The sequence below is a fragment of the Lipophrys pholis genome, assembly GCF_963383615.2.
Source record: "Lipophrys pholis genome assembly, chromosome: 6".
Lineage (NCBI taxonomy): Eukaryota > Metazoa > Chordata > Actinopteri > Blenniiformes > Blenniidae > Lipophrys > Lipophrys pholis.
Window position 1 is genome coordinate 7,983,022 of NC_137629.1, and position 15,668 is coordinate 7,998,689.

General features: G+C 41.0%; 1 protein-coding gene across 1 annotated transcript; it reads right to left on the reverse strand.

Annotated features, from left to right (window-relative positions):
- Positions 1-10,019: 10,019 nt before the first annotated feature.
- On the reverse strand, positions 10,020-12,411 carry LOC308111267 (uncharacterized protein). The gene is made up of 6 exons (XM_080466114.1): positions 12,348-12,411; positions 11,909-12,238; positions 11,349-11,687; positions 11,142-11,267; positions 11,019-11,047; positions 10,020-10,923 (listed from the first exon to the last, which is right to left on the reverse strand). Exons 1-6 carry the CDS (start codon positions 12,388-12,390, stop codon positions 10,795-10,797), a joined length of 996 nt encoding a protein of 331 aa, XP_080322240.1. The 5' UTR covers positions 12,391-12,411; the 3' UTR covers positions 10,020-10,794.
- Between the last annotated feature and the right edge of the window lie 3,257 nt (positions 12,412-15,668).

Here is a 15,668-nt window from a genome sequence, read left to right on the forward strand (position 1 = left end):
GTTGCTAGTGTTTTCCTTTCGGGGGAGAAACCTCAGGAGGAGTTCATGGAATCTTCAGCCCCAACAGTTATATATTAAAAGAACAAGTCTTCAAGTTTGATACAATTTAAAGGATGGGCTGATTGTAGAACAAAAGCTATTTAGAGATTTGGAAAAGACAAGGACAGAGACAAGCTTGAAGTGACTACCTGCCAAACACAACACAATAACCTGGTTATTTTGGTAAAGGGGAAAGATTTTTCAATTGAATCCTCAAATGAGTGAAAAACATAGGGAGCTGATCAAGGAGCAGAGGGAGACCATCTGTAATGTTTCAGTTTGGTTAATGTAACATGAAGAAATATTAAGATATATAGTGCTATATTCATGCTAAGCAGAGCACTAAGGAGAAGTTGCTTCATTAATTCAAAGGCCTCGCTTGAAAATGTAGGGATTTGTTGTCGCAAACATTTGTAAATAGGATATTTTCAAATCTTGGGCATTTTTTTTTATTTGGCAAAATATCTATTTTAATTTTATTTAACATATATTGGCTGTTGAACATTTTGAGAATATTGTATTCTTAATTAATTTTCTGTAAACAGGATTATTTAATTTCTTTTAACTAATAACATAGTTTAAAATATTTTTTTTTAATTAAAATCGAAACCAAAATTAACATTAATATTTGCTGTCCTGGTGCAAGGCCTGACTTGCATGACTTGAAAGATGTAAAGGAAAAATAAATACTTTTTACTTTTTAATACTATTTCTGTTTCAACTGCAGGTCAATGTTTCTCTTCAGTGTAATGAGACGCAGGCCCCCAACTGAATAGGCAGCTAATGGGTAGTCATGGAGCAGTTCCCCATGCTCAAGAAGGGCCAGCTCTCTTACAAGTGACATGTCCAGCTGAAAAGCTCTAAGATGCTCTCTATACCAAGCACACAACTTGGTTACAATGAAATGGACCTTGCCTTGCAAAATACAGATCTGCTAAATTTCTGCAAACTCAGGCAGACCATGTAAATGCCCATGGACAACAATCATTCCTTTGTTGTAGCTCATACCATGGTATGTTACATTTTTTGCAATGTGGACATCAGTCTCATTAGGTAATCTTTGCTTGATAGCAACTGCAATGTCGCTTTGCAGAACATCAATGGGTACTGATGAAACATTATTCACCACCAGTTGTGTTTTGTAGACAGAAGAGTGCAAATGAGAGGCCATCATGAGTTGATGTTTTTGTGTCAGAGGGATGTTTTTAAAGCAGTTTGTATGACAAACAATCTGCTTAAAAAAACTATGTTTTGCCTCAAACCTCATTGTCCATTCGTGAACAAGAGGTCCAAAGAGGCGAACCATAACAGGATAGTGTTCCAAATAATGATGTTTAGGGAGAAGGCGGTTGTTTGGAAAAACCTCTTGGTATCTTTGACGATGCTCATTGATCTTGCATTCAAGATATGCTACTGACTCATGGGAATGTACAGGAGCTACGACAAGCTATACAATATCCTTCAGATCTAAAACAACATGCCATGCAGGCTCATTCTCTGGAACAAGGGGGCCAATAATAATAGGCAACAATCGAAGCAGAGCCCAATTCTCATGTGCATTGCCAGCAACAGTTTTCTTGGCTGAGAACGTACGAGGTATTCTATGAGGGCAATTGGTTTTATCTCCCCATCTGGACTCAAAATTTTGGATAGCACTGTTAAGTTTCTCCAAGTTTAAATATTTTTTGGAGATGAAATGAGCAAAACAATGAGCAAGCTCCACTGGTACAATACCTTCATATAAATCATGTACTACATCTGGGGAAAAACCTGCAGTGACCTGGAAATGAGAAAGATTCTTACTCAAAACACAATCCCGTTTAACACCACAGCACAAACTTTCTGTCACCAGAGCAGCTTTTAAATGTGCTTTATGAAGTTCTGGTGTTCTACACTCGAAAGTGCCAGCAGTGAAACACTGAATTTCTGATTTTTTTGCTATGCAGAACCTACATATGTATTGACCAGAAAAACTTTCAACAAAGCCAGCGACCCTCCAAGGCTCCTAAGTTGTCAGCAATGACACAATTCACAGTACCTTTAATAAACTCGTTCAACTGAGTGACGAACACGCCACGCTGCTCTAAGATTACCAGAGCTTTTATCAGTGGATCTAAAACATTTTAAAATCCAAAAGCCTTCAAATCTTCACTTTTACAAAGAACAGCTAAATAAATGGATGAAAGGGTCAAATGAGAACCTGGCGGTAAATTATCCAGAACCCAATACACACCACAGAGCTTGTGCTTTTTGCGTGATGTTCCAAGAGGATTACAAACCTCAAACTCATCAACATAAAGGGTAATGGATATCCTCAATGCATCAGCATTTGTTTTGTAGTGCTTGCCCTCTACAAAAGATCTGGAAACACTCTGACCACCAAGCAAACTCTCTATGTTTTTCTAAGAGTGTTCCTCAATCACTTTGTCTAGTAATTGATATTGGCTCAATATTTCCTGCAGTAAATGTATTATCGGTATGTACTGAAATGTTTGTCTCTGTTCTACATCAAGAAAATACTCAACAGGTTCTACAACTGTAAAACTGTGCTGGTAATATAGCTTTCTTTTAAAAGATGTAGCTAAAAGGCCACACTTTTCCAAAACTTGACCAACTGGGTTAGAAGCAGAGAGGTATACGAAATAATACTAAATACAATTTTACTTCAGAAGCCACATACAGTCTAGTTTCTTCTTGAGTTGTTGGACTGGTAAAATAATGCTATAATAACCTTTGAATTTACACTTGAAAGTGTTTCTTTGTCGTGGCCACAGTGTACGGGATGAATTTTACCAGATTACACAATTAGTACTAAAAATGACAACAACCTGAACATAAAGTCAATTTTAATGAAACATTCTGTTGCAAAATACAATGAAATGGTAAAAAAAAAAAACTATATAACCACCTTGCTTGGTGGTTTCTGGGGCTCATTGGAGCTTGTTGCAGCCGGTTTTGGTCCATGGGCCTCACAGCAGCGCCCCCTGCTGGAGGTTGTCCCTCATTAAGATGTTAACAGTTAAAACATTTCTCTGCTCGACTATTTATACGCTCTTATTGGGACCCTAGTCTGAGGTTCTACTGTACACATAAGTTATACAACTTTGAGCAGATGTGAGCCGTTTTCTCGTCCGTCTTTTTCGAAGATTGACCGTCCAAATGACGTCTGGAGGCTCGCTGCTTTAAACTGCAGTGAAATGGAGCTGCAGCTACTTAAACTGGCTCCGGCAGCTAAAATACTGCCTGTGTTCAGTCTATTCTGTATTTATTATTTATATATATTATCTATCAGTTGTATTTCTTTGTTTCTAACAATCACTAATATTAAACATGGTTTATCACTACACTGGCAGTTGTTTCATTCTTACCTGTCAACCAGGCAAAGCTGCTCAATGATCTTCTCCATGTCACTGAAGGAAATCTTCCCTCATGCAGAGCGGCGAGGCTCAAAAAGTGCAGAGTGCAGTGCACTTTATAATTGTTATCACGCACTTTTTCCTCCTCGATGTTTCCTGTAGCCTTTTTTTTTAGGTTTTTCCGGAGGAGCATTGCTGGTCGAAGGTGTAATATCCAAATTCGTCACCATGCTGCTTTGTCTGCTCGTCTGTTGTCTTCCGGTAACTTGTTCTCGAGCAACTGTACCTCATCCAATGAGATAATTGGGATTCTATATTATCATGTGTGAGTATGCTGTCAGCTCATTGGTCACAGAGCAGGAGAGGCGGTGGAATAAGTTTACCGTAAGTTTTGATATAAAGCGCCCTGCTGCTCATAAATTCTATTGACATTTTACAGACTATTTTTAATTCTCACGGTAATACGGGACAAAGGGCGCCCTTTTCAGCTCAATACGGGACGCGTACTTTTGTTTGAAAATGCGGGACGATTCCGTTTTTCAAGGGACGGTTGGCAACCCTAACTGTGACATAAACAAGCTAACATGCTAATGTGTGGTTTGTGGACTAGTGAACTAGCTAACATGCTAACATGTGCTACATAAACTAGCTAACATGATAATGTGCACTTTGTGGTCTTGCCAACATGCAGTTAGTGGACTAGCTAACATGCAGTTTGTGGACTAGCTAACATGCAGTTAGTGGAGTAGCTAACATGCAGTTCGTGGTCTAGCTAACATGCAGCTAGTGGAAGAGCTAACATGCTAACAAGGGGTTTGTGGACTTGTTAACATGCTAATATGTTAAAGAGCCCAAATCCTTTAAAATAAAAGTCCTTTGTTTTTATAATGACAATGTACACCTTCCAATTGGATATTAAGTGTTTAGCTAGGCTGGGGGTGAGCTGGCTTTCAAAATATAAAACCCCATTTTCTTCCAAAATAAAAGTCCTTGTTTATTAAAAATGACACCACAACCCTAAAAGATTGATATTAAGGGATTAGCTAGGTTGGAGGTGAGTTGGCTTTTTAATGCTAATGCTAGGCTCGTTAGCTTAGCAGATTAGCATATGAGGTAAGACCAGATTCCAGGTCAGGGACACCTGGGCCCTCATTTATAAAACCTTCCGTACGATTCCTACTAAAAATGTACATGCGCCCAAAAGCAGAAAATGACGTGTGCCCCCAAATATTTGGATCGATAAAACTGTGCGTACGCACATCTTCAGACACTTTCCTTTATAAATGACAGTCTACCTGTAATGTTGCGCAGGTCATATCCTGCCCTCAACACGCTAACAAGAAAACATGGAGGAAGGTCTAAAGTGGGAGACTATAAACGACCAAATAATACGATACATTAATACATGTTCCACTCACCACGTCCTGAATCCACAGAGTCCACAGCCTCTCGTCTCACAGCCAGAAGGTCCCAGTTGAAAAAATAAAAAGTCTTGGTGCAAATCCGTGTGTGCTTGTTTTCTTCCGGTACTCCGGTTTATCCTGATAGTCAAAACAACCTGCACCTTGACTCCCTGAGCTACACCCCCGGCCTCCATCACCTCCTCAGAGCACCACACTGTGTGGCTGCTGAAGACGGTCCATTTGGTGAAGAAATGTCCTGTCTGAGGACTAATGAGGGACTACTACTGTATATCTATGTATTATATCATTCTGTGTTGAAAATCCTCTCAAAAAAAGCACCAACTTAATATGAAAACACAGCATTCCCAGATCTTGTTCCTCCTCCTACATCACTTCCATATTCCTCTCCAGTCTCCAACCTCCCAGAGAGGGTTATCTTGTCAACAGTGCAAAATTCAAAAAAGTGTAAATTCCAGGGGGCATCCAATGAACACAAATACACATTTAACTGTTTGTTTTTTTTAGGGAAAATTATAATTCAAGTTTCATGTTTGGAAAACATAAAATTGTTCCTTTTGGTACAGAAAACTGTGTAAAACTACTTTTTTTCCCTTCAAAAAATATTTAGGAATCGTTAGAATTGATAAGGAATTGGATTGAAAAGCAGAATTGACAATGGCATTGATATTGATCAAATCTTATCAATTCCCACCCCTATACATCAGTACAACTTGAACTTATCAGTTGTGGTGTGCACCTTGAGGGAGGTTCTCCCAAGCAGAATGAAGTGGGTGTGTCGGTGACGTGCGGGGGTGTGTTGGTGAGTGTTGAATAATTATTCAGATATCGCTGTGTGAACACAAACATATTATGCATGCCAACTGAGTTAAAACAATGTATTAAACTCTTAAATGTTTTTTAAAAATTGGAATGCAGCTCTGGGCAATTCTAACTGTGTCCACTGTAAACGCTAAAATGTCGCCTCACATAAACCAGGCAGACCCCAAGAAGGAGACACCAGTAGCTTCGTCACCCAAAAAAGGAGATGCTGATAGCTTCATCGCCTAAAAAGGAGACACCAGTAGACTAGTAAAAAGGACGAAGTGACGATGGGAGGGGCATCCCAAACATGCCTTAATAAGACACGGTTATGTTTGCACAAACGATGATTTTATGAGCAGAAAAGGGGTCGCACCTAATAAGGGAAGGTGGACCTTCTTCACTGTATATAAAGAGGAAGTCTAAAAGACTCAACTTGTGTTCGATCGTGCCTAGCAATCGTGTCTGTCCGTTGTGTCTGCCTGGATCTGATCTGTGCACCGGGTTTTAGCAATAAAACTCTATTTTGCATCCAGCTCCACTCTCTCAGTCTTTTTTGTACCATTAAGGATAGCTGAGTACCAGTATAGCTATAACAAGTAGTGTTAAATGTTCGTATGGTCTTTCGACGACGCATCTGGCCCAGGACAACTTCCTACAACAAAGACCACGACATGAGCGCACATGATTGGTACCCCGTTCCACACATCCAAGACTTTTCCGTCCACCTGACAGGAAAAGTGATTTTTTCCAAGGTGGATTTGGTAAGAGGCTACCACCAGGTACCAGTTCATCCGCAGCATGTGCCCAAAACTGCAGTGATCACGCCATTTGGACTTTTTGAGTTTTTGCGGATGCCGTTTGGACTAAAAGGTGCAGCACAAACATTCCAGCGCTTGATGGACTCCGTGTTAAGGGGACTGCCTTTCCTGTTCATATATCTGGATGACATCCTAGTGGCCAGCGCCTCACCTGCAGAGCACCTGTTACACCTGCGGCAGCTCTTTGAGAGACTTGATGAGCATGGGCTGATTGTGAACCCAGCTAAGTGTTGCTTTGGACTACCAGAAATTGAGTTTCTGGGCCACCATGTATCCTCACGGGGAGTGGTGCCCTTACCGGCTAAGGTGGAAGCGATCACTGCCTTTCCACGTCCGAGAACCATAAAGTCACTGCAGGAATTCCTGGGCATGGTGAACTTTTATAACCGCTTCATCGCACACGCAGCTCACCTGATGCGTCCCTTGTATGAAGTTCTGAGGGGCAAGAAGGCCAAGCAGGACGTGGACTGGTCCCCAGATAGGATCCTGGCTTTCCAGAAGGCCGAGGTTGCGCTCTCCAACACTGCCTTGCTCGCCCACCCATCTCCAACCGCACCGGTAGCGCTCACCACCGATGCCTCGGACTACGCAGTGGGGGCAGTATGTGAACAGTGGGTGGCTGGAGCCTGGCAGCCTCTGGCATTCTTCAGCAAACAACTGCGTGACAATGAGAGGAAGTACAGCACGTTTGACAGAGAACTCTTGGCTCTTTTCCTCGCCATACGTCACTTTAGGTTTCTGTTGGAAGGCCGGCAGTTTACTGCTTTTGTGGACCATAAGCCCCTCACCTTCGCCATGTCCAAGACCTGCAGGATGTGGTCTTCCATGATAGTGGGACCACACTCCTCTGTGACGTGTCTACCGGACAGCCCCGCCCCATGGTACCTGCTGGCTGGCGACGGCAGGTTTTTGATGCGGTTCATGCTCTATCGCATCCGGGTGTAAGAGCATCCGTGAAGCTGGTGGGGGCAAAGTTCGTCTGGCCGGGCCTCAAGAAGGACGTCAGGAGCTGGGCGGCCTCCTGTGTGGCGTGTCAACGGTCCAAGGTACACCGTCACACCAAAGCCCCCCTGGAGCCGTTCCTTATCCCTGAGAGGAGGTTCGATCATGTGCATCTGGACTTGGTGGGTCCACTTCCTCCCTCTCAAGGCTTCACTCACCTCCTCACTATGGTGGACAGGACCACTAGGTGGCCGGAGGTCGTTCCTCTGGCATCGACGACGTCTGCGGAGGTGGCACGCGCCTTCATATCCACCTGGGTGGCCCGGTTCGGCACGCCGTTGGACGTCACTTCGGACAGAGGCTCCCAGTTCACCTCGGAGCTGTGGACAGAGGTGGCTAAAGGCCTGGGGGTGCAGCTACACCGGACGACGGCTTTCAACCCTCAAGCCAATGGACTGTGTGAGCGTTTCCATCGCACGATGAAGGCCGCTCTCCGAGCCACCCTCACTGACAGCAACTGGGTCGACCGACTGCCGTGGGTCATGTTGGGCCTGCGATCTACCCCGAAGGAAGATCTCCACTCGTCATCTGCAGAGCTGGTGTTTGGTCAGCCTCTGCGGGTCCCCGGAGAGTTCCTGCCAGAACCATCAGAATCCTGGTTGGTTACAGCAAGGCGGCCAGTCTTCAAGGAGCCGGCCCGCATGTTTGACCCGGTTCCAGCTCATCACTGCCTGCCCCGGTCCTATGTCCCGAAGAACCTGATGGCAGCCGAATATGTATTCATTCGACATGACGCTCATCGTTCCCCACTTCAGCCGCCATATGACGGCCCGTTTCACGTCCTCGAGGCAGGGCCGAAGAACTTTGTGGTGGACATGGGGGGTAGGCATGTCCGGGTTTCAGTGGACCGTCTGAAACCTGCCTATGTCATGCCAGAGCAGCCAGTGGAGGTGGCGCAACCCCCGAGACGTGGGCGCCCCCCTAAGTCATCAGCTCCTGAAATGTCCCCTGCACCTGCCTTAACCCCGGTGCCGGTACTTGCACCTACTCCATTGGAGGTGCAACGCAGCCGTTATGGTCGGGTGCTAAGACCTCCCAAAAGGGACTAAAAAAAGAGAAAAAACAAACAAACAAGCAAACATTTTTTTTGTTGCGTATTTTTGTTTTTTTGATAGTAGCACCATTCTGATTGTTCGGGGGGGGCCTGTGTGGTGTGCACCTTGAGGGAGGTTCTCCCAAGCAGAATGAAGTGGGTGTGTCGGTGACATGCGGGGGTGTGTTGGTGATGGGGAGGTGTCAAAAGAGGAAGTGCTGTGACACACAGGTAGAGATGTTTGACAGGTGAACTGTCATGTGGCTGGAGGCAATAAAGAAAGCCGACTCGACTCCTTCGTCCGTCTCATCTTTCCCAGCCTCCACACAGTACAAAATATATTGTTGTTTTTGGGAGATCAATTTATAATTTAATATATTTGATGACAGGTGATATTTAAATGCTTTCACAATAACAAACAAGTAGAACCCATCGTGAGACCCTGTAACCGACACTGGAAATACTTAGTCATTAAATTATATTTTGTTTCCTTTATAACATTACTTTTTTCAGTTTGACTTTTATTAAAACATGAAATTGTCAAAAAGTTGTAAAGCTCTGTATTGAGGAATACGACCTCTGTTGCTGGTTAACTTGCCTAACTGACCACTGCAGGGCTCCGGTCAGAAAGCACACGAGACATCAGGTGAATTTCAGTCCTTTAGTGAGGGAATCATATGAACGATGATGCAGTCTGCATACAACGCAGAGAACGGCTCACAAGTTTGAGCATGAAGAATTAACTAATAAGAGTTTGCCCTGGTGAGTGTACTACGATTTAGAAGTTTCTGAAAAGACACGAGAAATAAATAACTAAATGACCATGATGCACACTGTAAATCAAATGCAGTAAACAAACATTCACTGTAACATCTAATCATGTCCATAAACACTCAACGTCTATAATCATTGTGTGACTTCACGTTACCATACATTGAAACGTAAACTGAGAGCAACCTGAGTCATCAAGCCAACCTGGTTAGCTCAATGCTAATCGTGATAATGCTAACGCACTAAACGAACATTGCAGAGAAAACAAATCACTCCAGGAACTCAACAACACTACTACAAACTGTAGGAGACATATACACATTCTTTTCCCAGCAATATTAACATAGCTTACATCGTCAGTGACTGCTTCACCACCGTAAACACGTTAGCTTCAGAACATGCATAGGAGGAAGGAAGTGCAGAGTCGGCCTTTAACAATAAAAGCGCCCACTTCAGAATAAAAGCGGGAAGCCACAATCCACTATAACTTGGAGTATTCTTAACACTGAGTTGTAATCACTATTTTGATCATGGCTTTTTTTTTATGTCATGCTGCTTCCCGTCTGGTTTTATCACTAATCACATCGTGGTGAATAGCGACATAGCACTGTATATTCATATCTAGTTCAACATATACAATGAATTTAAAATAGATTTTATATCAAAACGACAAACTTTTATGAACATAGAAAATTCTTCATTCGAAATTGATCAAACATCACATTTTGAATAAAAAGAAAGTCGATATAAAAACAAATAAATGTAACAAAAGAAAACCGGTTTGAATAATTGTTTTATTTGACTGAAGCAGATAAACAAGATGTGTAAAGAAATTTATTTTGATTTGTTTAAATTGAACGGAAATTTAAATGGTAAAAACTTTGAATAGATAAAAAATATGCAGGATACCTTCAACACGCTGTCACAAACAAGAAAAAAAACAATGAATAAAAAAACAAACTAGTCCAGAACAATAGAGAATATTTTCAAAACTTCATGGTGGATTACATTTTCTGAAGAAATTACATCATAATCTGCATAATGAGAGTAAAATGAGCAGAAAATATTTATATTTTCAATAAACTAACTGAAGTGCAGCTGCTGTTACTTTTTATACATTTGAATTGATCACAATGCATCAAAATATCAGTTGATTTTCCTGGACTTTTATTTTCTTTGGTTAATAGCAGGCAATCATTTCATTTTACTGTATATTCATGTAATAATGAAGTTCAACATAATTTCTGTTTGAGGAAATTTCTTCTCTTTAAAAAATATATATTTTGTAAAATTTACTATCCAAAAGTTGGCATATTAATCTAAACTGTGGCCTTGTTTAGTTGCAATTTACATTGAATATAAAAAGTACATAACATGGTATAAACTGTACTTGAGTATAACACAAGTAACCAAAATTACTACTTGATTACAAAAATGCAAATACAGTACACATGATCTGTTACTTGCACCCTGGTAACTATATTTGCAATCAGGTTTTGTCTAAAAGGAAAATCACATCACCGTCATTTATCAGATTGAGATTAAATGATTTAGTGGTGAAAACGCACGTCAGTGTAGATCGTCTCTTTCTGAGCCGAGTTTGTGTTTCCTCTTTCTGCTTTGGGGACTTTTCTCCTGCTGAAGGTTGGTGCAGAATAGGTCAATGAAGCTTCTTCTCTCTGAGGAAATAGAAGAAAATGTACAAATGTTACAACTTTATTTACATGAAAATAACTGAAATTAGATTTCCAGTTATTTCATCCTGAGACTTTACCTGCTGATCACTGCTGACCGGTTCAGCATCTGTTTTCAAAGAAGACATTTTCAAAATAATTAGTTTTAAATTAATTTAAAACTTCACTAAGTGTTAGACTGATATTCATGAAACTTGTATTACCACAGTTACAATCCTTCTTCTTCTTGGTCCAGATGAGATAAACTGAAACAGTCACACTCGCAGCCAAAGCAACACAGACAACACAAAGAGCTATTTCTGTTTTATTCAAAGCTCTCGTGTTCGGATCTGAGAAAATAAAACATTCAAAGATCAAGATTTTTTTTTTACATTAGAAACCATTTTCCTAGTAAACTAGTCTGAACTGACCTTTACTGTCCAGTTTTGCTCCATTTCCAAACATGATCTCTCCACATGCAGCCACAGCACAGTAATAAGTAGCAGCATCAGAGACACTGACCTTCTTAGAGAAGTTATAGAAACATTTCTGTGAAGCGTTTCCACACTCTGCACCGTCTCCAGCAGTATAAATGAAACTGGGGTGAGATTGATCTGATCCGGCTCTGAACCAGTAAACTCTGGAATGTTCTGGACATGTTTTCTTCTCAGAGTCAGAGAGAACCGAACACTGCAGAGACACCGACTCTCCTGGATGGACCCACTCAGACGGAGGAGCTTGACTGATGCCAGAGAAGACAGACTGGGGTCCTGGGAAGTACCAAATAAAAAGTAAGAAACCAGTTTAAAAAAATATATAAATGAATAAATAAATATGTTGGTAAGTATATCCCTTAGTCAATATGGAAGTAAGAACATATTTGTAAATAAATAACTTCTTATATGGAATTATGGAGTTAAGTGTGTAATTAAAGAATTCAAATTCATGTGAATAAATATGAAAGACTGCATATAAAATGAGTTCACTTTACCTTTAACTTTTAGAAACACTCCTCTCAATAATGTCATGTTAGTCCAGGCGGTTTGTACACAGTAGTAAAGTCCAGTGTCGATCATCTGAGTTTGATTAATGTGCAGAATAAAAGTTCCAGGTCCTTGTTGGGTTGTGAAATGAGGAGTTTGAGTGACTTCTTCATAATGAAAGCCCAATGTTCCTCCCAAGACTTCAAACTGTTGTCCAGAAATGATTCTGATCCAATACAGCCTCACACCGTTCTTGTTTAACTCTCGAGGACACGTCAGAGTCACATTTTGTTGAGCAGCAACAGACTTTATCTCAACCTTCTCATCACCTGTACAGCCTGAAAGAAACAAGCAAAATCAGCCAGTGAATAAAAGAAACAGAATTTTAAATGTACCATCATCATTCAGTGTATATTTACAGAATCTGACACTTCATCAAATACTTACTCGCGACTCTGATCATCAACAGGAAACAAACTAGGAGCAACATTTTCTGAGGAGTCCACCACTGACTGTTACAATCAGAGCGTCTCCACTTTATTTGTAATCTCATAAAGTGGGAGGGTCAGACATCACGACCATCTGATTGGCTTCTCATCACACTGAAGGATGTGATGAGAAACACGTCCAGGAAATACTTTGTAATACCAACCATGCACCTGAAACACATGAAACAACATCAACAGCAGGCTGTATGGTTGTATCTGTGTAAAGCTCACATGGTAAACACAAAGAGACCAACCGAAGAAGAACAGAACCTTTTTATACAGTTTGAAACCAAAACTCAGGGTTTTTGAATTTCACGTACATGATCTCTTCTACTCTTCTGTCAAATCTCATCTTTGTACAAAATGTGTACAAAATGTGTAGAGTACTGTAATTAAAGGAGTGTTTCTGTTCCTTGAGGTGTAAATAAGACAAATGAGTCTGGACCTGAGGAGCAGAAGGTCAAAAGGCTCCATATGGCTGAGAGATAGAAGTGAATCAGCAGGGAGAGGGAAGAGACAAGCGTCAGTAGTTGCTGGGCCTTCGTCACCTGCTGGGAAATGTTTGTATTGAAGGTGAGGTCAGCTGATATGTGGACAACAATGAATTTAGAACTTTGCACCCTCTTTCCTTCATGATTCTCAGTGTGATTCCATCTTCACAGTCGAGTCTCATTTCCGTGGTGTTCATGTCCTTGTTGTGTGAGAGCATCATCTTGTCCAATGCTCTTTCTTTTCTACTTCCTGTTTCAAAGTTGCCTGATATCAGTCCTATTACAGGGATGTCATCAGCAAATGAGACAACTTGATTTAAAACACTTTCATGTCCTCTCTGAATGCCATTACCTCACTAGAAGTCACCAATATGTCAGACCAGTAAATCCATGATGTTTTACTTTCCTTGGACCTCGGAAACTCGCTGCTTCCTTGGATACAACTCATTAAATGTACTGATGAATGTGTGAATCAATAGAAAAGTGTGTTAATTTGTTTCTCCTGCTGGCCATGTGTTCTTGTGAGTGTTAATAATGTTGCTTTTGCCTGAATCACAAAAAGACAAAAGTCCAGCTTTATTGTGGTTTTGCTTTATGAGAGCAGGAGGGCAGCTTTTCTTCCTCACTCGCTCTCTGGGTGAATTTCAGGAAGTAGATGTGCACCGTTATTTTTCTATTGTTTTTTTTAAAGACACTTGTGTGTAATAAATGTATTACTTTCACTTTTCATTTTGATGAACTGATTTCAAAACGTCAGAAGAGCAGAAGTAAATCTACATGAGAGGAAGACCACATATACAAACCTGCTTACTTTTATATTGGTTTTGTTTTAAATCTCATTTTCCTGCTGTTTGGTGTTTAATAGGTTGCTCCTGACAGATGAGAGGAGGGGTTTCTATCCTTACCCTGATCTGCAAAAAAGCTTTAGTTAGATAAACACAGAATAGAAAATGGAGATATAGAAGGATGGAAAATTGTATGATTTCTTTTTCAAACTTGTCATTTCTGCTCTTTATTCTTCACAAACTGTGCATTAAAAACCTTCCTTGCACTTGAAATTCATGAATACAAAAGTTCTGTGTAAACTCTTAGCATTAGTATTCCTCCATCTGTTCGCATGTTGAAGTGTCCTTGAGCAAGACACTGAACCTCAAATTGCCCCCATTGGATGGACTGTGTGCCTTGCATGGCAGTTGGTGAGTGAATGTGTGTGAATGGATGAATGTGACTAATGTTGGCTATCAAATCAGTGATATATAGATTGAAGTGAATTCCATTGACCATTGTACCATTTGATTCTAGTTTATTGGTTCAAGCTGCCTGGTGGAGTCGTGGTTAGTGCTCTCGCCTCACAGCAAGAACATCATGCTTTGAATTTTGCCCATTGCTTCTGTACAGAGTTTGCATGTTCTCCATATCTCCATTTTCTCTGAAAGTCCAAAAACAGACACGAGAGGTTAATTGATGATCCTAAATTCTCCCTTTGTGTGAACATGAGTTGGTTTTTATTTCTTTGCTCTGTGATGGAGTGCTGACCCGTCCAGTGTGCACCCTGCCTTCACCCTCAGGGAGTTGGAGTTGATTCCAGTGCCCAGCAGCCCTGAACAGGATAAAGAGGTCAATCAGATCAATGGATCATTTATTATTAGTGTCAACAAGCTGTTATTCCATTTCTGTGTCAGTTGTTTCAGTGGAGACTTATTCATCATTTTGCAAACATTTCAAAGTCCTGTTGTTCACAGAGACGATCACTAAGATCAGGAGAGACACTAAAAGCACAGCGCCTTCCCTATTTCAACGGATTTAAGTGTGTTGTTTGGCCTCTTGTTGACTTATTACTACTCCAGTGAATCGTTCTGAAATCACCATTAATCATAACAATAGTAGTTCAAATACTAGTGTGTAAAAAAGGATGTGCATGAAATCTTCCTGAAACTTGTAAAGGCAGGAGCAGGCAGGGAGTAAAGGCCTCGGCATCGAGGGCCTTGTTTAAAACACAACAAAGTTGGACTTTTGTCTTGCTGGGCTCTAATATTGTTGACACACAGAAAACATTTGTAACGTGTGGAGAAAAGTACAGATGCAGAATAATCCGTTGGTACTTTCATCCATCTTCCACACCACTTTATTCAGGTGGAGGTCACAGACTATCTGAGTTGGAACCAAGACACAATGTTTGAATGGACCATGTGTTTCTCTCCATCTCCAGTCATTCTCGTTCCCACTCAGATTGTTTGGGGTCACGGTGGCAGTCAAGAAGAAAAGAAGTTCAGATATCTCAGTCACCCACAACTTCCTCCTGCTCTACTGGGGAACCTAAACCACTGTCAGACTAAACCACAGATATAATCCCTCTATTCTTCTCTATATGCACTAATTATACATTCACTTGCTTGCTCATACACAAATGTGCAGCAAATGAAAAACACATTAGTACACAAACAATATCACAAATCATTTAAAGGGGACATATCATGCTAAATCCACTTTTTTAGCCCTTAAATGCATTTTGTTGTATATTTAGAGTGTTTAGAAATACAGAAAAGTTCAAAGTAGTCTCTTCAGGTGCTCCGTTGATATCTTTATATTCTGTTTTGGTCATATTTTGCGATCGGTTTCGATTTTTCTATTCTCTATTACGTTTTTTGAACAATGACGTCACAGTATTCTCAGCGGAACTGCCAAATTAGGACATCGACATTTCGAGCAATCCGCCATTTTTGTTTCTCGCTGCGATTTTGTAGTCCAACAGAAGTTACGAGAGGATAAGTCGAAATGTTCGGTTGTTG